Source organism: Pteronotus mesoamericanus, unplaced genomic scaffold (assembly GCF_021234165.1).
Source record: "Pteronotus mesoamericanus isolate MK-2021 breed Mesoamerican mustached bat unplaced genomic scaffold, CSHL_Meso_final scaffold_232, whole genome shotgun sequence".
NCBI lineage: Eukaryota > Metazoa > Chordata > Mammalia > Chiroptera > Mormoopidae > Pteronotus > Pteronotus mesoamericanus.
Genome location: NW_026555311.1, coordinates 18316746 through 18341497, shown reverse-complemented (window position 1 = coordinate 18341497; position 24752 = coordinate 18316746). Strand labels below are relative to the sequence as shown.

Below are 24752 nucleotides of genomic sequence, written 5' to 3'. Positions count from 1 at the left end.
CTAATGAAAATGTTCATAAAAACCATAAAATGCCTAATTTATAAAGCCATCAAGTTTAGAAATGCAAAAAACAAAAATCCAATATTTTTTCAGAAAATGATAGTCACTTATATCAGGAAAGTTGAGGCATGGTAAATACTCAGTAAAGAAGTGTGCATCATTTTAATGATTTGTGCTATGGTGTTGATGATTCTAAGTGATTATACTCACAATGAGCATTCTAAATCATCTTTCTTCACATTTTTCCTTCGCCCATTTACCATAAATGTGCAAGACATTATAATGAGTACATGGAAAGGTAACAAATTCTTTTTTTTACCTTTTTAAAATTATTTTTTTTATTAATTATGCTATTACAGTTGTCCCAATTTTTCTCCCTTTGCTATCCTCCACCCAGTACCCCGCTACTCCCTCAGCCCATCCCCAGCTCATTGTTCATTTCTGTGGGTCATGCATGTAAGTTGTTTGGCTACTCCATTTCCTATACTGTACTTACATCATCATGGCTATTTTGTAACTACCTATCTGTACTTCTTAATTCTTTCACCTCTTCACCCATTTCCTCCAGCTCCCTCCCATTTGGCAACCATCATAACTCTCTCCCTATTCATGATTCCATCTTTGTTTTTCTCATTTGTTGAGTTTGTTTTTCAGATTCAATTGTTGATAGATATGTATTTATGGTCATATTGTTCATAGTTTTGATCTTCCTCTTTTTCTTAATAATTCCCTTTAACATTTAATCAATAATGGTTTGGTGATGATGAACTCCTTTAGTGTTTTCTTGTCTGGGAAGTACTTTATCAGTCCTTCAATTCTAAATGATGGCTTTGCTGGGTAGAGCAATCTTGGCTGTGCGTCTCTGCTTTTCATGACTTTCAATATTTCTTACCAATCCCATCTAGCCTGCAAAATTTCTTTTGAGAAATCAGCTCACAATCTTAGGGGAACTTGCCATAGGTAACAACTGCTTTTCCCTTGCTGCATATAATATTCTGACTTTATCTTTAACCTTTGGTGTTTTAATTATGATGTGCCTTGGAGTGGGCCTTTTTGCATCCATCTTATTTGGGATTCTCTGTGCTTCCTGGACTTGCATGTCTATTTCTTTCACCAAATTAGGGAAGGTTTCTTTCATTATCTTTTCAAATAGATTTCCAATGTCTTGCTCTTTCTTTTTGCCTTCTGGCACCCTAATGATGCAAATGTTGGAATTTTTTAAAGTTGTCCCACAGGCTGCTTACACCATCCTAATTATTATTTTTTTAATTCTTTTCTCCTCCTGTTGCTTTGATTGGTTGTTTTTTTCTTCCTTATGTTACAAATCATTGATTTGATTCTCAGGTTCATCCACTCTACTGTTGTTTCCCTATAAATTGTTCTTTATTTCAATTAGTGTATCTTTCATTTCTGTCTGGATATTTTTCATTAAAGGGCTGTTGTGGTCCCCATTAAGTTCCTTGAGCATCATTATAACCAGTGTTTTGAACTTGGCATCTGATGGATAGCTCATCTCCATTTTGTTTATTATTTTTCTGGAATTTTGATCTGTTCTTTCATTTGGGCCATGCATCTTTGTCTCCTCATCTTGGCAGCCTCCCTTTGTTTGTGTCTACGTGTTAGAGAGAGCTTCTATGACTCTCTGTCTTGGTAATTTGGCCTAATGTAGTAGGTATCATGTAGAGTCCAGTGGCACAGTCTCCCCTATCACACTAGCCGGGTACTTGAGGTGCATCCTCCATGTGGGCTGAGTACATCCTCCTCTTGTTGATCCTTGATTACTATTGACAGGTCAATGGGTGGAATTCACTCAGGCCAGTCAGCTGCAAGGACTGGCTATGATCACTGACGACCAAACTCTATTCTCTGTAGAAGATCAGCTGGGCAGGAGCAGGGTAGTGGGGGCCTGACATGGTCTGTAGTTGTCCATTGGGTGCACAGGCTCTGGGGTTTCCTGGGCAATGCAGGCCAAGGTCAGCCCCCACATGTTCTGCCAAAGGCTACCTGTATGAGTTATAAAGCAGTCTGAGATGGCTGCTACTTGTACTGGGCATGCAGATTCCCAAATGAAACCAAACTGTGAATCTAGTCTGGTTGGTGCTAGTGCCGGGCCTGGAGCCATTTAGCAAGAGGTACAGGGCCTGGTGGCCCACTGAGTCTGGCTGTCACTTGTTTGATAAGATTTAGAAAGCTGTAAAGCATGAGCCAAGTCCAGCTGTTCATATGTCATGGCCATGGTTAACAGCTTGGGTGGGCCCATAAGTTGGGTGGGGCAAACAGTGTTAGCCAGGTTGATGGAGTCTCAGAGATGGCACCTACTTGCTGGCTCTTTGTCTTTGTGGAGAGAGGGTTCAGAAAGGGACAATGATCTCTGTTTACCTTTGTGTAGAGAGAAAACTGGCATTGGCTCTCAACATGATGTCAGACGCTTCAGGTCCTCCCTGTATACCACTGGTGCCATTCAAGCTGTTATCCTGGTGCTAGAGCTCAGAGATTACTAAGAGTAAATCTTAGTAAGTTTGTGTGTGGGTTCTTTAAGGGGAACTGCTTGGGACTCCAGAAGTTCCTCCCACTGACTTAATCCCCTCTGGTTTTGCAGCCAGAAGTTACGGGGACTTATCTTCCTGGCATTGGAACCCTGGGCTTGGGGGTGTGGTGTGGGACTGGGACTCCTTGCTCCTGAGATATCCCTCCCAAATTTTTATCCACCACACATGTGTGAGGGACCAGACCATTCGCATCTTCTCCCCTCCTACCAGTCTTTATCAATGTGTTGTCTTTAATTTCACAGTTGTCAGATGTCCATTCAACTTGATTTCTGACAGTTGTGAGTGATGGTTGTTCTGTAGGTTAGTTGTAATTTTGATGTGGTGCGAGGAGGCAAGCCATGTTTACCTATGCTGCCAACATTGACAATTTCTTGATTTATATTTTTATTTCTTAGCTCACTTCTTCTCAACTCTTTCTACATAAAGGCAAACTTGGAAACTGCGGGAAATGGAAAAAGCTTCTTTGCAGCCTATCCTGACTCCCAGGCTGAGGAGATTAATTTCTTGACCAAGTAATTGGGAAGTTGTGCCCAGGCCCATGCTTACTTTCTTGACTTTCTTCAAATAACAGCTTTCTTCATATACTAAACTTTTTGAATTCCTGACCTAGATGTTTGTTTCTACCTCATTTCTAAATTCACATAATAACCACCCACAATGACTCAACCTAAGTAAAATATAAGACTGATAAAACCTGGATCTTACTATGAGAAATAACCTGCCCTCCTGAAATCTAAACTTGAAGCTTCCTGGTACTTTTTCTGGTGTCCCTATTATCTGCCCTTCCTGTTCATACCCCTCACTTACTAATTAGCTTTTTTTGTTTACTCGAAATTGCCAGTGAAATGTATAGTCCCTTCAAAACTTGCTCCCCTATCTTCAGTGTCAGTTATTAATAGCACCCACAAAAACCAAACTTGAAATTTTGAAGCTATTTTTACAAAGTTTAAATTTATTTTTCGCTTCTTCCTTGATAACACATTTACCTAGCCTTCATGGATCTGTTCTTAGAGTCTTCCTTATCCACTTATTCCTTTTGCACTCTGCCTGCTTTAATTCTGGGATTCCGTACTAACCTTTAGAATGACACTAAGCCTTCAGCCTCTTTCTCCCTAGATTACTAAATATTTCTTTAGTTACTCGAATAGTTAATACTTCCTCTCTATTCTAGACTTTAAACATTAAGTAATCATACCTATGAGTGGTTTATTTACCTTTCAGAATTAAGACTTAAAAGATAAATTGACTTAGTAGGGACTTTTTAAAGATTGGTACTTTATAGTTTATTGGGTGAAACTGTAAGAACTTGTCACAACGATACCATCTTGTAATTAAAAGTTTCTGTTATTTTTGAAGTACTGCAAGAGGATTCTGAGTCATACATTGGATAATAAAATGTTAGATCAAACATTTATATACTTAAGTAAATATTGTTTAGATGGAATATTCTTTAAAAACATTCCTGCTAAATCAGTTAGTCTTTTGATTTATTTTTTCTTTTCTACTTCAGCTTTTTGTGCCCTGGTTATGATAAAGAAAAGTCTTTAATATGGTTTTCTTTGTGGCGAGGCGTCATTGCTTAGCAGGTAGAATTAATGAGGCTAGGACATTGATCTGACTTCCCAATGGATCAGTTATCTTCCTGTTAGTCTGTACCCACAGACTGTCCTTGGCCAACCATTTAAAAAATGTTAGTCATGAGTGAGACAGAGAAGGGGAATCAGAATGGCTCAGTGGCAAGTAATTCTAAAACAAGTTAAGGCATATGCCCCTCTCAGAAGTGGTTAGGAATTTCATCGTCTTTCACATACCAGTAACTCAGCATTTACTGAATTTCCGTAATTTGCTGCAGATTGTCCCAATTTTCCTCCTTTGCTCCCCTCCTCCCGGTTCCCTCCTTTATCCAGCAATTCCCCCCCTCTTAGTTCATGTCCACAGGTCATGCATGTAAGTTCTTTGGCTTCTCCATTTCCTATACTATTCTTAACATTCCCCTGTCTATTTTGTACTTACCAATTATGCTTCTTAATCCTTGTACTTTTTCTCTCATTCTCCCTTTCTCCCTTCCAGCTGATAATCCTCCAAATGATCTCCATTTCTATGATTCTGTTCCTGTTCTAGTTGTTTCCTTAGTTTATTTTTGTTTTTTAGATTCAGTAGTTGATAGTTGTGAGTTTGTTATCATTTTAATGTTCACAGTTTTGATCTTCTTTTTCTTAAATATGATCCTTTAACATTTCATGTAATAATGGCTTCGTGATGATGAATTCCTTTAGCTTTATCTTTTCTGGGAAGCACTTTATCTGCCCTTCCATTCTAAATGATATCTTTGCTGGATAGAGTAATCTTGGTTGTAGGTCCTGGTTTTTTATCACTTTGAATACTTCTTGCCAACCCCTTCTTGCCTGCAAAGTTTCTTTTGAGAAATCAGCTAATAGTCTTATGGGAACTCCTTTGTAAGTAACTCTCTGCTTTTCTCATGCTGCTTTTAAGATTCTTTCTTTATCTTTAGACTTTGGCATTTTAATTATGATGTGTTTTGTTGTGGTCCTCTTTGGGTCTAGCTTGTTTGGGACTCTCTGTGCTTCCTTGACTTGCATGTCTATTTCCTTCACCAAATTAGGGAAGTTTTCTTTCATTATTTTTTCAAATAGATTTTCAATTTCTTGCTCTTCATTTTCTCCTTCTGGCATTCTTATGATTTGGATGTCGGCCCTTTTGGAGATGTCCCAGAGTCTTCTTATCCTCTTCTTATTTTTTTGAATTCTTTTTTCTTCATTCTGTTCTGGTTGAATGTTTATTGCTTCCTTATGTTTCAAATCATTGATTTGAATCCCAGCTCCCTTCCCTTCACTGTTGATCCCCTGTGGATTTTTATTTATTTCATTTAGTGTGGCATTCATTTCTTCCCTTATGTTTTCACCATAATCAGTGAGTTCTCTGAGCATCCTTATCACCAGTGTTTTGAACTCTGCATCTGTTATGTTGATTATCTCTGTTTTGCTTAGTTCTTTTTTGGGGGTTTTGTTCCATTCTTTTACTGGGCCATATTTCTTTGTCTCCCCAACTTGGCACCTCCCTGTGCTTATTTCCAAGTATTAGGCGGAGCTGCTTTGACTCTCAGTCTTAGCATACCTGGTACGTTTTAAAGGGTAGATCCTTAGGTATTTGCTAGGGTGCGGCCACCCACTTCATATCTTTGTGGCATTGTGTCGGGACAGGAGGGGTCAGATACGAGACAATGCTGCTGCCTGGCTTCTGGAAATAGTTCAGCACTCATCCCATTTCCAATCTCTTCACCCACTTCCCATATGCAACTGGTGCTCTTCTAGCTGCTGCCCTGGTGCTGAATCACAGAGTGGGAGAATTTGCGTACATTCTAGGACCATGCAGACGCTTTAAACGGACACTCCTTAGAAACCAGCAGTTTTTCTGCCACCTCAACTCCCACTTGTTTTTACAGCCACAAATTGTGAGGCTTTATCTTACCGGCCTTGGAACCCTGGGTTGTGTGGCCTGGCTAAGGGCTGGGATCACTCACTCCCAAGGTATCCCTCCCAATTTTTATCCATCACACATGAATGTGGGACCACCTGTTCTGCTGCCACCTCTGCTGTCTCTCTTTATCTCACTTCATCCTCTCCGCCACTGGCTCTCCACATCGGCTCATCCTGTGTGTCTGGATGACTGTCGCTTCTTTAAATCCTTGTTTGTCAGACTTCCATATAGTTTGAATTTTTTGGCCGTTCTGTGTGTTTTTGTTTTGAGGTTAGTTGCAATTCTTCTTGTGGTTGTGTAAGGAGGCAAAGCATGCCTTCCTACGCCTCTGTCTTGACCAGAGGTCCCCTTATTTCTCTGGTCTTTAAAGCTGGATGGGTTTACTGAATTTATTGAGAGGCAGTGTATTGAGATTAAAAAGGACATGGTTTTTGGAATCCTACCCTCTGCTCTACTTCTCTGCTTGGAGTCCTACTGTCTGCTTTACTTCTATCACTAATCAGTTGTGTGGCCTTGGTTAAATATCTTAACCTCCAAGTCTCTCTTCCTTTTAAAAAATACCTACTTCATCTCATTGCAAGAGTTAAGATACTGTATGTAAGTCACCAAGAACAAAGTAAGTGCACAACAAATGCTGAAGGAGTGTACTTATCTTCAGTGATATATAAAAGAATCTAATCAATTGGTTAATGGCATTTCATTTGGATACAATTTCTTTAACATATACTTGGTGCCAAGCATGTTGTGAGGTATTTTACATGAGGTCTGTCCAGAAAAACTCCAGCCAATCTTAATATAATGAGAACAGCTTACATGGTATCGATGTAACCTGGCAGCCAAGGAGAGTGGCCTGGAGTACACATGCTTGAACAAGGACAACTTCACTGTACTAGTCAACAGGAGCGGTAGATGCCAGTGAGTGATCAGGTGTATTGTGTGGCTGTCGCATTCAAAATGACTGAGCAAGTAAAGCAATGAATCTGCATCAAATTTTGCATTAAGCTTGAACATTCTTTTGTGGAAACTATTCAGATGATTCAGAAGGCCCCAGCTATGGGCAACTGGTAACTGGCAGCTTCATCACAATACCACACCCACTCACACATCACATGTTGTGCACCGTTTTTTGGCTAAATATCAAATCACCCAGGTGACTCAGCCCCACTATAGCCCAGATTTGGCAGCCCACAACTTCTGGCTTTTCCCAAAACTAAAGTCATCTTTGAAAGGGAAGATATTTCAGACCATCACTGAGATTCAGGAAAACAGGATGGGGCAGCTGATGGTGACTGGGAGAACTGTGTGAAGCCCTGAGGTGCCTTATTGGAAGGGGACTAGAGCATCATTGTACTACACATAATGTTTCTTGTAACTTATGTCTTTTTTAATAAATGTCTCTATTTTTGATATTATATGGCTGGATACCTTTTGGACAGACCTTGTATATGTTATTTCTACTCCTTAAGATAACCTCACAAGGTTATTTATAATTTCCGTTAAGATGAAGAAACTGAGATAAGTTGCTGATCTGGGATGTGTTGTTCTAACCTAAGCACAATATACAGTAAATTGGGGATGTAGGAATATTTCTACAGAACTGGTTTTTAAATATTGTAGTTTAATAGTTACCTCGAGGTTGGGTTGAGGGGAGGGAAAGTTAGTTAAAAAGGTAAATTCCTGGGGTCCACCTGCAAGGATCCTGGGTCTCTGGGTGAGGCCTAGGAAAATGCAATATTAACAAACTGCCCATGTCATTTTAATGCAGTTAGTTCTTTGGAAAACACTTGGATACATATCAGTCTATGCATCACACCTTAATGTGGTTAATCTATTCTATACCTATTCTAAATTGTGGTAGGAGGAGGAAGATTCAAAGGCAGGCTAGCATCTGGAGGCTGCAATTGAATCTGCCTAAGTAACATTCCCCTCACTCTCACCTCTTCTTCATCACCTCAAGATACTTACTCTCTGGTAATAACTTCATACCCCACCTGCAATTATTGATGTCTTTAGTCAACCTTTGTTGATACAGGCTCAAATTGACTGTGTCAGCAGCAAACAGATGAGGAGGGGCAGAGATGGGACCCTTAGAGAGTAACTATAGCTATTGTTCTGAAAAACTGTCATAAGCTGTAATCTCTTGCAACCTCAATTTTATTAACAATAAATGAGGATGGCATTGGTCTTACAAAGTTATTGTAAGGATTACCACATTGTCTACTACGTGGTAGCTCTTTGTAAGTGACAGCTATTGTTATTATTTATGTAATTTTGGTGAGATATCAAGCATGATAACCTATATTAAAGTACTATGTAAATGAACTCTCACTCTAAGAAATCTTTCCCTCCAACATAATCTTTTGTAGAATGAGATGAAAGCTATGTATCGTCAAATGAAAATATAATGCTACTCACATAGGTAATTTTAAATGTTTTAGTATTCACATTTAAAAGAACAGGCGAAATTACTAAGATTTTAACCAAATATAAAAATCTTATGTCAACATGTAATCAAAATAAAATTATTAATGAGGTATGGTACATTTTATTTTTCATACTGAGTCTTCAAAATCTAGTGAGCATTTTTACACTTCTATCATATGTCGATTTGGGCACTAAATTTCACTGGTAAAGTAAAATATAGTCCTACCCAGACAATAAAGTTATGTTTAATGGAAATAGGTTACCCTTCCTGTGTTTTTAAATTTAAATTAATTAAACTTTTATAAAACAAATTCAGTAATTCAGTTGCAGTAGCCACATTTCAAATGTTCAGAAGACACATGTGGCTAGTGTCTACTGTTTTGGACAGAGCAGTTTGGGGCCTTCTCTAAAAGTTTGTATTTCTAAAGGATACATGGACCCCATGAAGTTGATCCTTGCATTACATGTCCTTTGGTTAAGAATTGTCCTTTTCGTATTTTATAAGCCAACTTACAGTTTAAAAAAGTCGACAAGTTACTTTCCATGTGTTTCATGATTATCGTTCAAGTTTATGAATAAACTCGTTGAGCTATATATATATCAAGCAACTTTATAGAAACGGGACTATCGAAATTTTATTGGAAGTGGGCTATTATTGATGTGGATTTAGAAAAGTAAGCTGAGGATATAGTGGTTCAACTGTTGGCCGCCGCTCTTTATCACTGTCTTCTGATGTGATCACAGAATTTAACTTCTAGATACTAAAGTTACTGATATTCACCTTCCTGAAAGCAAACTTGACGGTTTGCGCTTCTCAGGAAATTTAAAGCTTTCTCAAAAAAACAGGCAGTAGCCGTTGAATTTGCATAGATGGGGATATATCCTTCTATTTTTAGCCAGAGCAACTGCTTGACAATTCAGTTTCTGGAGAAAGAAATGCACCCAAAGCAAAACAAATTCGCGGAGCAGACCTTTGCTAGACAGTGCTCGAAAATCCTTAAGGCTACTCCCACCAGAACTCGGTAGCGCAATAGTTTTTCGGCGGAAGCTTCAGCTCGCCCAAGCAAGCCCGAGCGCTAGGCTCCGCTGCCGGCTTCTCTCGCCGCGCCGCTCGGTCTCGCCCGGCGGGAGGGCGAGGCCAGGAGCGAAGGGGGCGTGCCCGGCTCGGGGGCGGGGCCGTGGGGGGCTGGCTGGGAGGCGGAAGTTCCCGCGGGTTGTGAGGACGGCGCACGCACTACGAATCACTTGTCAGCGCTCCTCTGAGGTGGAGGCAACGCTGCAGGACCCGAGGTGAGTGGCCACCCCTTGGGGGTGCGCGTCTCTGAGTCCTCGTAAAGGGGAGGGAAAGTAGCGGTTGCCTTGTGCCAAGCTTAAGGGAAGCCTAGCTGGGCAGTCAGAGGGGGCGCCTTTTGGGCGGGACCGTTTCTCAGGTGTTTTCTGGTCTCGGAGCGGCAGAGGTGGGAGAGCGGCGTGGGAAGAGGAGTGCTGGGGAAAGGACAGCGAGGGAGTGGGCGCGAGGCCAGCGGACGCGCTGGAGGTCCCCGGAGCCCGGTCCGGCCGAGACGTGCGCGGCGAAGGCAGGGATGCAGGAGCGGGGCGCCCTGGATGGCGAGGCCGGAGCACGGAAAGGCCCCCGGGCACCCTGCACCGACCCGCCGGCCGGCCCCGGGCACCCGTCTGGGCGTGGGGTACACCCACGCCCTGCGCAAATCCCTTGGGGAGTGTAGGGAGGAAGCGGGACTCAATGGGAATGGCGTGTTAGTTTTTGTTTCCTCTCACGCTACTGAGAAACGTTTATTTCCCCCCTGATAGTTAGGATTTCGTAACCTGTTTGGGAAAAACTTTCGTGCGTCCGGAAATAAAGCTCGTTTAAAAAACAAATCTGTTGTGAACGCCAGATATATTAGTACTTGTGTGCTTGGGGCTTTTGTAAGACTGTGCCTTCAGTGCGCTTGACAATAAGTGGAAAAAGGAAGGGCGTACAGCCAGCAGGGCAGAGCTTGGAAAGAAAATCCGTGGCTGCGCTGGGCAGGGCAGGGCTAGGGTGTGAACGCCAGATCCTAGCCCAAGTCCGCCTTCCTGACCGGGAGGACGTCGGAACCCGCCTGCCACGGGAACAGCCGGCTCTGGAGCCTTATTTGGCAAACAGGGCTAGGCGAGAACATCTGCTGGAAAACTGTCTCGTGGCGGCCTTCGTCCTGTGCCTGTGGCCTCAGTTCTTCTGCTCTGCCTCCACTGTCTCTCAATGGGGGAAAAAGAGAATCCTAAGATACTGCTCCTTAATTTCAGACCCTTGTTAACCCTGAGCAGTTCATCACGAATTCTCTTTTCCCCCTTTTCACCCATCAAAGAAACTGGAATAGGAATGTGGGAATTGACTAACCTTCTTTCCCAAGTACCAGGATGAATACACGAATACAGTGTTTAGACTTTACCTAAGAGAAAATCCAGAGCTATACCGAAGTTCCAACATTTTCTGTGAGTTTGAAAGCAGAACAGGCTGCTATTTCCTGCCTTCTTGGTATTTTAGGAAGAGTTTGGGCACTAATAACCAGATGAAGGAGACCTGGCGAAGGCCAGGAACATTACCATTGCTTAGGGATCGGAATATTTTGAGGGAATGAAGCTAGCAGAGGAGGAATACTAGAAACGACACTGATTAGAAATGAAGTGACACTGGTTCTGTAGCGAGGTTGTGACCTTGCCAGCGCTAGAAATTTTAATAACAAACAGAAGTCAGGAAAGGAACTCCCAAGTAAAAAGAGGTTGAATGTGTATGCGTGGATACATAATACATTTTCTTGTAGGGAACAGTGAGGCCAGAAGTTGTTGAGCCTAACTTAAACATTCTTCTCTTGAGAAAAGTTAAAAGATTGAAAAAGGGAGGGCACGCTGCCTGTGAAATATCTGTTGGCTTTGTACATTTCTGATTTGTATAATGTGTCAATATCGGAACAGTCTTTTCCAGTTATGTGAAAATCTTCTTTTATATAGGGGGAAGGAATTAAATTACATGTGGTTCCTTATTGCCTCCCTACTGTTCGTTTTTCAGGTATATCTGACAGTTTGGCTTCTGGCTTGGCCTTGGGTCTTTTCAGTGCCCTGTTCCTATTATGTCAGGGTTGAAGTACTATTCTTGCATAGCATTTCCGTGTACTACCATGCCAGTGGGAAAACCCATTTAGTTTCTAGGTAGATGCCATGCAGATTTTCACTGATTTAATTTTTCTTTAAGACTGAGACTTATTTGAAAGTTTTGCTTCACTTTCCCTTTATGAAAAATATGGAGTGTATTTGCTTTTAATATACCCAGTGGTTCAAATATCTATATCTGCCACTATCAATTTGGTATGATGGGATAGAAATTTTGAATGGGTTAAAAAGTAGTTTAAGACAGGTAATATAGGGTTATTTGGTTGAACAGCACAGATTTTCAAAGAAAGTGTGTCTTAAACAGCTTTAAAAAAAGAGCGGTTTTAAAATTATTAAATTATATATGTGTTATATTTTTAATATTTTTAAAGAGGGAAGTGTTATGCTTATTATTACCGGTACATCTTAGAAAATCTCCATTCCTCCCATATTCTCCCATCCATGTATAACTGCCATAGCAACCAACCCCAAACATAACACTACCATGAAAGTCAACATGAGCACACTTACAGCAAAACACAAAAAAGAAGGCACTAAAGCTCTGGTTCTTTTCTAAAGCCCCGGTTCTTTTCTAAAGCCCCTATTCCCTTTCATGCATTTAGATTATACTCCTACCATGCTTAGTCAGTTTCACTTTGGTAAATGCTCACCCTCTACTTTGCCTGAAGAGGTGTGTGTATATAAACAAGAAGCTGGTTCTGATTGATACATCACCGTGCTAGAGTATTACCTATCATGGCCTGTCTGAAGAAAAAGTAAATATTACTGTATGTGTGGCATGTATCACATCCCTCTAAGAGGAAATTTAAGTTGCAGTTTATGATTGGAGAGAACAGTTTTGTACATTTAAAAAAACTCATTTTAGAGCATTTAGTAAGCATGAATGAGAGTTTATGAATTAGCAATCCTTTTCATATGTTAGAGTAATCTAGAATTTAAGTAGGTGAAATTGAAGGACTCTTGCCAATTGCAGGCAAAAGAATGTATGAGGTAGAGGAAAGGAGAAAATCATTTTGAATTAAACTTGAAATAAAATCTTGTTCTTTTTTATATATAACAAAATGTAAAGTACTTTGAGTTAAAGTTTGTATGCAAGAAGCTACAGATTGTAGCAAGTTGTAAAATAGATCAAGTGTCTAGAAATATATTCTGATGTGGAATTTTCATACTAGGGAAATTGGCATGGGTTTAGAAATTGTATATTAGCTCATATATTTCTTTTCTTACATTGAAGTAAGAACTTAATATAGACTTTTTCTCTGTAGCCTGTCATTTCTCCCTAAACAAAATACTGAACATAATTTACTTGGGTTTATATTAAATACATTTAAATATATAATAGGGCTTCAAATAAACATTTTTTTTAATCCTTTGAATTTCTTTTCACAGTTTCACTTTCTGGGATTGGACTTTGAACCATTAGAACCATGAGCAACTACAGTGTGTCCTTGGTTGGCCCAGCTCCTTGGGGTTTCCGGCTGCAAGGTGGCAAGGATTTCAACATGCCTTTGACAATCTCTAGTGTAAGCAAACTTTACAGATTTTATTACAGATGTCCATTCAGTGCTTTCCTGGAAACCTCAGGACTAATTATCTCTGGATGACCTGTTATTTACTTATTCCAGTTGTTTATGGGATTTGATCTGAACAGACTTAGTTACCTGTAAAAAAGGATGTGGTAGGAGGGAAGTTAGCAAGGATAATTGATTTCAATTTTGTTTATTTTCAGTTTCCCTTCATCATCGCAATGATAAAATGGAAATCATTTAATTAGGGGATAGAGTTAAAATCTTTCAACTGTAATTACTTTGGGGAATTCTCTGGATCTCACTGAGTTTCTTTCTTTGTAATATTAGAAGGTTGTACTATGGAATATCTTGGTCCCTTTCAGTTCCAGTGCTGTTTATTAAAAACTGTTGATCAGTATTAATGAAATGACTGTTTTTGGTATTATTCCTCAGCTTGCTTTCTGGTGAAGGTGATTGCCAACAGTAAAATGGCCCAAAGCTACTTACCTTTAAAAAAGAAATGAAAGTTTTGGCTCTCCAACTAGACAGACAGTCTGTGAATACTTGAGATTTGGCTGTGTACCTGAGTATGAGTTTAGTTTGAATGGATTCTGTGTATACATTTTAAGGCTGTTTTCTTGATGACGATGAGGGGAGCAATTATAACTTTTCATTTATTGGGGCTTGACTGGGTCAAGTACTGTTTCAGTTTCATCACCAGTAGGTAATTATTGCTCTTAATTACTTGTATAACTTTATAGAGGGTGTTTTTTTCCTGATATATTGAAATAAATGTGAATATCTACTACCCTTTTACTTATATAGTAGTGTGTTGTATACACTTTCCCACTGTGCTTTTTGTCAACAATTTACTATGAAGAACTTTTCCTATTAATATGTTGAGAGTTTTTTTTTAAACAACTAGATAGAATTTTCATGTAGGGAGGTAATACTTATTTCACTATACACTACAGAAAGGCATTTATATTGTTTCCAATATTCCTATTGCCAACAGTGCTGCAGTGGATACGATAGGGACATAGTTTTACATATATATGTATATAATTTTGATAGGTCATACTAACTTACACTTTTCTGCAGTGCATACAATTACTTATCCCTCTTCCTCCCCGCAAATGGCTGTACCAGCAAACTTTGGAATTTTTGCCAAGTGTTTTACATGCATCATCTCCTTCAATGCTCATGCCAACCTGCAAAATAGTGGTATGATTCCCATTGTCCAGAACTGTCTGTGAGCTCACATGACTAGTGTGGAAGAACTGGCTTTCAAGCAATTATGTTATGCTGCTTCCCTAATAATAAACTTTTATCTTAAATTTAAGTATATTGTTTCTATAATCAGACATTTAGAAGGTTATCATTTCGGTTAATTTTATGTGTATATTTATACACACACACACTGCTTCTTACAATATATATTCAATTTGATTTTGAAAGATTAAATATACGTTTGTAATACACGTCTATTAAAATACTGCAACTCCCAGCTTACTAATGAAGTGATCTTGGCTGTGGATTTTTAAGTAGCTTTTATTTCTTGGTTTTTTGTCTGTGGATTTTTAAATAGTTGTTGCTAATTTATCACTAATTTCTGTCTTGATTTCAGTTTTTCAGATTTTACAAGGAAATACATACATGTAATCCAGTTTGCAAGTTTTAAGACTTTTTGTGGTTGGATGAAATTTTAAAATTAAAGCATCCATGTAAAAATGTGCCCTGTGATTTATTCCTGTTTGAGTGAGGCAATTTTTTTTTCTCTACTAAAGATCTATCATGAAGAAAGGAACAATATTTGAATAGTTTCTGTTTTTATGTTCTGTGAATGTTATTTTATATTGTTTGAATATCCTACTTTTCAATAATGGACTAAAAGAAGTTTTTTTCATTAAGATTATTTCCATTTTCACTGGGAATAAAGTCCAGAAATAAATTGACAACTAAATAAAACAAACCTAATTATCACTGTTGTTTGGTAATAGAAATGCAAATGGTATGTAAATGTGTGGTATGATGCCTTTTAAAAAGATTTCTGTGCTTCAGTTCCCTGGCAGACAATTTGAGGCTCTAGCTCCATGTTGTGATGCTGATAAAACAGAACACTGTGTACATACATACATGTCCTCCCCTGGCACAGAAGAAATGCTTTCCTTGTGTAGCCAGAGTGCTAATTAAAGGATTTTGAACATACTGATTAAAAGAAGCATGGTAACAAAGCTGCTGAGTTATTTCTGTTCTCTTACAAAAGTCTCTGCCATCTCCTGTGACCTTTTTGGGCCTTGTGCAGTGGGGCATGCAATTCATTCTGGACTGGAGAGGATGGGAAGGGGAGGGGGAGGAGAGGAGGGAATGTTGGCTCAACTCTGCTGCTAGGCTCTTGGCTTTCTATTGTAGTTATTTTTAACCCCTTGTGTGGTTCAAACATGCCTAATAACATTGCCTAATAAAGTTGTATGCATAGTAACTAATTTACATTGTTAAAGTAAAATTATTAATGCTATACTTCATCTTATTATTTCTCTGGTTGTATTTATTCTCCCTTTTATGTAATACAGTAATACTTTTGTGGTCACCAGATCAATAGTCTCAAGAGGCAATTAAAACCTGAACACATGCCTTAAAACATGTAATTTAGTGATTGTCTTATTTTAATAATATGTATGAAATTTTTAGCACATAGTATTCTCTCATTTATTACACTAATATAATAAAGTTAAAAAGAATAATTATTTAGCGACTTGAAACATCAAATCCCCAATAATTGTAGGGAATATAACAGTTACATATTTTTTACTTACACTCTGTTGGAATTGAAAAAAAAATCCCAAGTTTGTGCTTAGCTAGGAAGCTGTATGTTTTTATTTAGAGTTTAAAAGTATACAGTGTTTCCTTCGGTCAGATATTATTATTTTGAACTTCAAAGGGCTGTTCACCTTCTCTTACAACATTGGAACTGTGTGATATCAAATGCATATGAGACAAATAAGCCATTGGCTGGGACCTGAACATTCTGGTTTTTTTCTTTGAGATTTTGTTGCTACTAGCTTATGAATATGCTGAATATGACTTGTACCTTAAAGCATTTGGACTATAAAATTTTAACATTTCACCAAAATTTGTTCATCATCTATATGGTATTAATTTTGCATTTTTTAAAGTAGGTTGATTTCTAAGATAAGAATGGTAATTTCTGCAAGCTCAAAGAGAGTCTAAGATTGCCATAAATTCACCATCACGAGTCACTGTCTTCAGTTTCCTATTCTTAAAATGGAGTGCTTGCAAAAGGAGTTTGCAGGCTCTTTTTGTGACTTTGTGTTTATGGAATTACCTTGAAACCACAGAATGTCGGGATGGGTTTCATTGTCACAGTGTGGGTTTGCTGGTCTTTGCCAGTATATTTTATAAGAAATAGACTTGTTGCACAATTCAAGGCCATATTTTGGCAAGTTGATGTTTCTCATGATGAAATTACAAGAAGTATAATAATTTTGTGAATAACATCTTTTTAATACAGTATCCTAAAGTTGACGTACTCTGCTGCATTTTATTTTCTGATGTGTGGTGTTAGGGTATTTTACCTAAATGCCAGTATTTGGATTTGCTAAGGATGATCTCCCATTTCTCCATAAACAAACCTACGATATTTCTTTAGCAGATAAGAATGTGGTCAGACATTTTAATACCCAGATAATAATTTTGATTCTTAAGAATTTGGGTAGGATCAGTTGTTACCAGCTCAGACAAGATTTTAGTTGGATTTGAAATGTAGGAGATATTTATTCTTTCCTGGAGTATGGAGCCCTGTTTGGGAGTTCAATGTAGAATAGGGAAAGACAGAGCTATGAAGTACTTTGCTGTGAATTCATTCATTCAGCAATTAAAGGAATTCTTCCTAGAAGCCATTGAAGAAGATATAGAATAATGGAGCGTACAGAGGTTGTGGAGAAAAGAAGTAAGTACAGTACTAGACAGTGTCATAAGACCTGTCACAAGACAGTGTTGGAGGAAAAGGCAAAGGTACAGATAAGTGTTTCTCAGTTTCTGTGGGCATCAGTCTTTTGTATTTGTCGGGGTCAACTTCCAACAGGAGAAATTAATTGAACTGGTCTTTGAAGGATAAAATTTAAACACCTCAGAGTCAACATTTCTCTGTGTTGGTTTCCAGTGCCAAGTGAAGAAGACTTTTCTTGCCATTGCTTGACTATGAGTGAAGCTGTGAATATAGTTGAGTGATTCTCCAGACGGTCTAGCTGCAGAATTTCTGTTCTAGAGGAGGATAAAAAGAGACGTTCAGTTCTCTCAAGCTGAAATGGGAGAACCATCCTACCTTGAATAAATAGGCCCATTGTTAATTTTAAGCTGAATATTTTCTTTTACATTCTCTCTCAACTACCCTGTCATTATGCCAAGTTGGAAAGTTAATAATTTAGCTTGTGTAACTACATAATATATATTTCACATGTATGTTTGCTCTGCTTTTGAAACACTAATTACCTTTTGTGTGGGGCTTAGAGATCTGTTTTTTCCCACATGGCAGTTTTCTGTCATTTTTGTTCAAAAGGGTCAAGAATGTCAAGATAATTCTGAAGATGTTTTTCTGGTCTGTTATTTATAAAGAAATTAAAATCTCAGTATGTTTTATTATAAATTAATAGTTTTAGGAAAAAGGGGACCTTTATAGATTAAAATAAATGTTGGGCATTTTGGAAAGTTATTTGTTAAAATAAGAGGAATTTCACTGGTGTTCAAGACTTTTGTATCTGATGAAGGAAATGACATTGTAAAGATTGGGTAAAGAAAGAATAGCACTTTAGATCTAAGCAAAGGAGGATTTTTTTTTTCTTTATAACATAGGAGATTAAAAAAAAATCCTCACCCTGGGATATGTTTATTGATTTTAGAGAGGGATTAAGGGGGTGAGAGAGAGAAAGAGAGAAACATCAATGTGAGAGAGAAACATCATTCTATTGCCTTGTGTACATGCCCTGACAGTGGACTGAACCTGCAACCTAAGTGTGTGCCCTGTCCAGCGATCAAACCTGTGATCTTTCGGTGTAAGGAATTAACTGAGCCACCCGGCCAGGGTGCAAAGGAGATTTTCAGACAACCTATTTTCTGACTTAAGAGTTGGGTATAATATTTACTTACTAAAACTGAGAATACTGAAGCCTATGGGTTAATTTTATTATCTGGTTTTTTTTTTTTTTTTGAGAACTTTCAAATCAGAGAGCTTTTCTTGATGATGGTTGTTGGTCAGGTTGCAGTGCGAACATATAGTTAACAAGGTGTCTGTCAGAAACATTGTGTTTGCAGATCTTACCCAGATTCCCATATACTACAGGACCAGTCATGAGCTTTTTTCCCCGGTTACAACTGCATGGAGGAGAAATCTGATATGAGTTAGTTAATCTAGAAGCAAACAATTGCTCTGATCAAGAAAGAAATCGGAAGTAATGAGTATATAATATAAAACTCAACAGAACAAGACCCTAGCATATGAAATATAGAGTGATGGGCAAAAGTAGGTTTACAGTTGTGAGTTCACGAAGGTTTATTCTTATGTTATTATTATTATTTGTGTTACAACTGTAAACTTTTGCCCATCTTGCATGCATACGTTTGCAAATAAATGACATAATGAAATGAAAAGAGAAGACATTAGTTTAAGCAACTAATGAGCATTAACCATGGTGACCCCTGATTTAGGTATTCTAGGAGCAGAGCCACTGTCTATCCCTGCTGGGAATCTAAGTTTGTTTTTTTTCATTAGAGTGGGAAAAGTCACTATTTCTAGTACAGATACTCTTTTTTCTAAGATTTTTTTTTTTTAGGTAATGAGATATGTATGAATGGACTTGATAATGTTTAAGTGTTTAAATTAGTTTTGGAAGAATTTTTTGTAATGCTGTTAAAACTAAATCTCTCAAATCTTAGTCACTTCCCCATCTTCCCTCACCTTATTTTTTTCTTTCTATTGCATAAGTGGTGTTATCTACCCTTCTGTAAATACACAGATTTCTTTTAGAGCTGCTGTTGTTGCTCATTTTGTGTTAGAAGTACTGGAACAAAGTTCATCAACCTTGTTGGCAAATAGTACTCCCGACTGGGTTAAGCAGTTGCTACAAGTGTTCCTGAGAGGTTTGAATGGAGAGGAGTAAAATTAACTGGGACAGTTGACAGGAGGGAGTGAAAAAGATCAAGTTAGATGGAAGGAGAAGAGAAAGAGGCAATTTTAAAAAGGCCAAAATGTGAACAGTTATTTACTGGGTCAAATTTTGTACTTAAGAAATCTTCTTAAGCCTTTGCCCTTTAATCTTTTAAAGTTTGATTAATTTATGCTTTTCTTTAGGTAAGACATTCATATGGGTTGAAATTTAAAAGATACAGTGGGATTCACAGGAAAGAGTCTCCTGTTGCCCTGCCTGGAAGCAGCCAGTGTTAGCAGCTTCTTGAATATACTTCCAGGAATAATTGGTACAGATATATGTAAATACATATATATTTTCACCACCCCCTTTTCAACACAAATAATGTCCTTAAAAATATACTTAAATATTTTTTCATTTTACTTTTTTTTTTACTAAGTCAAAATTAGTAGTTCTCTCCTTTTTTTTTTGTTACAGCTGCATTGCACTTGGATTTATCATAATTTATTTAACCAGTTTCTATTGATGGGCAATTAGGTTGTTTGTAGTCTTTTTTTAGTGACACAGCAGTGTAATTTTTGTGCGCACACACACACATATATATATATTTTGCATATATATGAGCATATCTGTTAGATAAATTCCTAGAAATAGAATTGCTCAAAGGGTTGTTTGCATTTGTAATTTTGATAATGCCAAATATTTTTACCCACAATATGGGAATTCTGGCTTCCTTATATCTGTACTAGCACACAATTCAACAGACTTTGATCTTTCTAAATCAGATGGGCCTATTTCCACCATTCTCCTTTTTGTAGGGCTTAATCACAGGTAGTCTACGGAAGACTCTATATCTTCAAGTAGGTCATTATTTTCCATTTTGCGTGGGAATATACAAAATAAAAATGTGATAGCCTCTTTAAATGATTTTATTAATTTCCAGGGATGCTAGTAGTTGAATTTTTTCATCCAGAAATTTGATTAATAGTTACCTCTACCATTTGTTTATTTCTAAATGTGTTTTTTTCTCTGCTAACATATTACTTCCAATTACATGGTGAAAGACCTTCTGTTGTTTTTTTGTTTGTTTGTTTGTTTTTTTGTGGAACAGTTTTTGCCCTGCCATAGACCTTCTAAAAAATTAAGCAAATAACATTTAATAGCTTGATATAGTGTGGAATTTTGAATCCCACTCTTGTGTAGCTCCCTTTCAGTGATATGGCAAGGAGACTGGCCATGATGAGGCAGGGTCCTGAGACAGTGAAATTCTCCCTTAGGAGCTTCACTTGGCTTTCATATCAACCTTTGTTAGTCAGCAGAGCTTAACTGAAATCTCAAAGGTTTATATAGTGTTCCTTAGCATAGTGAGTCAGACATTGTGAAGGCATACTAAAGGGTGGAACAGTATATTTCTTTATTTTACTTGGGTGTAGCAGCAGAGGTTTGTGTTGTTAACTTTGGTGACAAAAAGTGTGAAGATACCAGGGATGTTTGTATTTTATATGCTTTAAAATGAACGAGGAATTTCCTTGAGTGAGTTGCTGTGACTTTTTAAATATGATGAGAAGAGTTTGGAACTAAATAAGAATTTTCACCTTGTTATATGAATTCTGTGGACTGTTAAACATTTTTTCTAGATTCCAAAAACTGAGTTAACAGTGGCCACTGTTCATGATAATTGTCTTGGGCAAACTTTTATTTACCAGAAGGAAGGGGTTGTTTTAATGACATTAACAATTGAATGCCATTTTAATTGATTCATTGGGGATTTAAATGTTGTGATTTGGTTCCATTGAGAAACCAATTATTAGTCCAGTATTTCTTAAATAATTTTTGAGACACTAACTTTTAGAAATGGTAAAAATAAAGAAAATATTTACTAAGGTTATATAATACTAGCCAGAGGAGATTATAGATGAATTAGAAAAGTATTTTTCTTTTTGAGAAAAGGTGCTAGAGAACAAATGTCCTTTAGGAAAAAAAACCAAACAATTTATCCTTTAACTAGGAATCCTACAGATGTTTTGGAGAAAGAAGTTTATGTATAAACAGAAGTATTGTTATACATGTAATTTTCATGATTTTGGACATTCTCCTGAAATACCCTATGCTACTAACTTCCACGTAGTGTACAAATGGTTCTTTTGATCTTTTTATACTATGTATTTCTGTTTATATGTAACTTTATCCATTCTGGAAGATTCTGGTTGGTTTGAGTGATACTTTGATATTTTAACGATTAATTTTTTTTACATTCATGAGAAAGGGACACTTAGATTTATTATTTCACTTATGTATACATTCATTGGTTGCTTTTTGTATGTGCTCTGACAGGGTATCAAACCACTAACCTTGGTATTTTAGGATGACTCTATAACCAACTGAGCTACCCAGTAAGGGCTGATATTTTGATATTTTAAAAGTCAAAGGTGTTTTTAAACTTCATCATTGGCTTATCTGCTCCTTGGGCTGGTTCCTCATTCTTAAGCTGGCACCTTGCCCAGGCAGGAATTCTAAAAATCCTACATTTAATACATTACTGCTCTATTTTAGAATTGTAAGGGCTTCCTGTTATCTACTGAATTACTGCTTAAAACTCCCCAGTCTGACATTTGGGCTGCATATAAATGGGCCTACTTGATACAACTGATTTTACAGTCTAAAAGGCCCAGTTTGAACCCTGAAGTTCTTGGTCTCTTTATTTTTTATGCATATTATCTTTATTTCTTCTCATCTCTAAAGCCCTACCTTCAAGGTAAGTTCATATACCAGGCACTCTTTGTAATGTTTGACTGCTCTAACTCACTTGGGTCTCCTTTCCTATTTTAAATAATAAAAATGGAAATATGCTAATATTTATTGAGCCCTTGTTAATTGTCTAGACACTGCTCTAGGTGTTTTGCACATATTCAACTAAATCCACATAGCAACCCTCTGAGAAAGAATGATTTTAAATCTCTGATTTATAGATGAAGACTGAGAGAGAAGTTAAAAAATATGTCTGAAGATAAACACAGCTACTAATTGGTTAGGTTTAGGCTTTTGAAACCAGTCAAACTGAGTAGTAATAAATAAAGCTTTTACCCAGTGCACTGTTTTTTGGGGAATAGATGAGAGTTTTTACTACTGACAGCCAAGTTTGTGTATGTGTTTCTTAAAGAAAGAACTCATGCTATAGAATCAAAAACTTGTATATATGGGAATAATTGAGTTATTAAGAAAAAAGTATGACTGGTTTCTAAATTCATCATCAGAATCATCAATGAGATTTAAAAAATGTAGATTCTAGGCCCCAGGCTTTGAATTCAGGATGTTTCAGGATTCTCCCATACTTTCTAGATATTTCTTATGTACCATTTGAGTTCCATTTGGACACTAATGTTTTGGAGCCATATGTAGCTTTGATTTTTTTAAAAAAATATTGTTATTATGGGTCTTTTGTTACTTAGGTCATTTCAGCAAAAATAAATAAATAAATAAATAATTAGGCTAAGTTATAATGAAACAGCCATTGACTGAATGTGATAGATATGCTTGTCTTCAACCACCAGTCTTTTCTGGTTTTCATAGTTTTAATCACTGTAGGTCAAATCCTTTATGGAAAAAAATGGTAGCTTTAATAATATATGCTATCAGGCTTTAGTTTATTTACAATGCTGCATTTTTTTGTGACAAAATATTTAGAGGATTTTGAAGTTGGTAATACTATAAAGTTTAATAATGAATCTTAAATTTATCAAAGACGTCTGGAGGAATCTTTGACTATACTAGGTTTGGTTCGGCACCTCATTATTAATTTAAATTGGTAACATTTAAGTTAAAAAGAACTAGTTACACTCTTTTTAAGATCATGGACAAAGATCAGTTAAGATTTTTGGTCTTTATAATAGGTTTCACACCAGCACAGCTTAAGTGCATATAAATACGTATAAATAAGTTATATTCTTTGTTAAATTATGAATGTCTCTCACCAGGAATAAAAAAGGCCCTACACTCTGGGTCTTATTTACTAAAGATCATATTAGAATTCCCAGTAACTCTTCAGTAACTATTGACTGATGATCATAATGATAACAGAGGATAAATGGTGGCAGTTGCAATTAAGTTTCTTCTCATTTGTTTTGTTAATGTACATGATTGATAGGATTAACTGATGAAACATTCTGGTTTTCTTTGTGTTTTAATTCTAGTTAGGGCCTGCATTTCTAGGAAATGCCCCAGAGGTTACATTGTGTGATAACTCAGGGCTTCCAAGGTATAGAGGCTTCCATGTGTAAGCCAGAATTTGTTTTCTGTATATTTGACCCAAGGGTACTCCTTTTGTCCTTTACTGTCATACACACCAAAAGATAACCCTCTCTCCATGATAGCTATTTAAATAGGTGACTGAATTATATTTTCATTCTAGTCCTGTTGATATTCTGTTGAAAGCTGTTTCTTTAAATGTTTCAATCATGGCAGCTTGCCTCTCCTCACACCCCTGAGCATTTGCCTTTAGAAGTAGTTCAGTTTTTAAATCTCTGTATGACTCCTAGGACTGAAATGTTAGATATGTTAAGACCAATGCAGAAATACAGTTTGTAGTAAGGAGACTGATTTTTTGTGAGACTGGACAGAGCAGGGTTTTGAAGCTGCTCTGGGCAATGGGCTTTATGAAACTTTCATTGTTTCCTCTGTATACTTTTCCACTGTTAGAAATTTGTACAATGTGTGAGTCTTTTGTTTAAAAAAAGAAAAAAAAAACAAAAACTAGCCTATGCTTTGTACATGTGCAAACTCAGGCTTGTCAGGACATATATGGAGGTTAGGAGAGGCTGAGAGTGGCAAGTATGTGTTTGTGCGCGTGCGCTTGCATTGTATGCATGAAAGATCAAGGAACCTCATAGGGAGAACTTCAGGAAACAGATAACTGAGGTATATTCAAGCTTAGTTCTTGAGGATTTTATTATCATTATTATTTTAGGAGAGGTGGGTAAATCTTTGGTACCTCAGCATTATCTTCTTGGTGCTGCCTTTCTGAATTACTTATGCCAGAGCCCCGCAAGGAGAGTGTGTTAGCCAACACATATTTGTTGATTTCATACTGTGTAGTGGGCCTTAGGAATAGAAGGCAATTCTCTATTTTTCTGACACAAAGGCACATGGAAAATGATATGGTGTATAGGAAGGAGCTTAGAAGTGGGAGAGGACATACATGTATTCAGATCTAGGAAAAGACCACAAGGTAATGTGTACATTGACCATACAGCCTCTGTAAGGATAGTAGGGAACTTCTAGACTAGGATCTAGAATCCATGGATCTAGACTTGGGGGAGACACAAGTAGCAGTGGCAGAATTTTCTAAATTTACATCTGGGCATGGAATCATTTAGTTAGTATCATTATTGAGTACCTACTGTATGCTTAGTATTGGTCAAGGCATTGAAAATACAGAGATAATCAAAACAAAGTGCATA

At 37.4% G+C, this 24752-nt stretch overlaps 1 protein-coding gene across 9 annotated transcripts in view; it reads left to right on the top strand.

The window, feature by feature from the left end:
* The first annotated feature begins 9679 nt into the window (after nt 1–9679).
* PDLIM5 (PDZ and LIM domain 5) overlaps nt 9680–24752 on the top strand; it is a 187441-nt gene continuing 172368 nt past the window's right edge. For all 9 annotated transcript variants that reach the window (XM_054591724.1, XM_054591723.1, XM_054591721.1 and 6 more), the window contains exons 1-2: nt 9680–9761; nt 13014–13147. In XM_054591724.1, the coding sequence (XP_054447699.1) occupies nt 13052–13147 (96 nt within the window). In that variant the 5' untranslated portion in view covers nt 9680–9761; nt 13014–13051. The remainder of the gene's footprint in view (nt 9762–13013; nt 13148–24752) is intronic.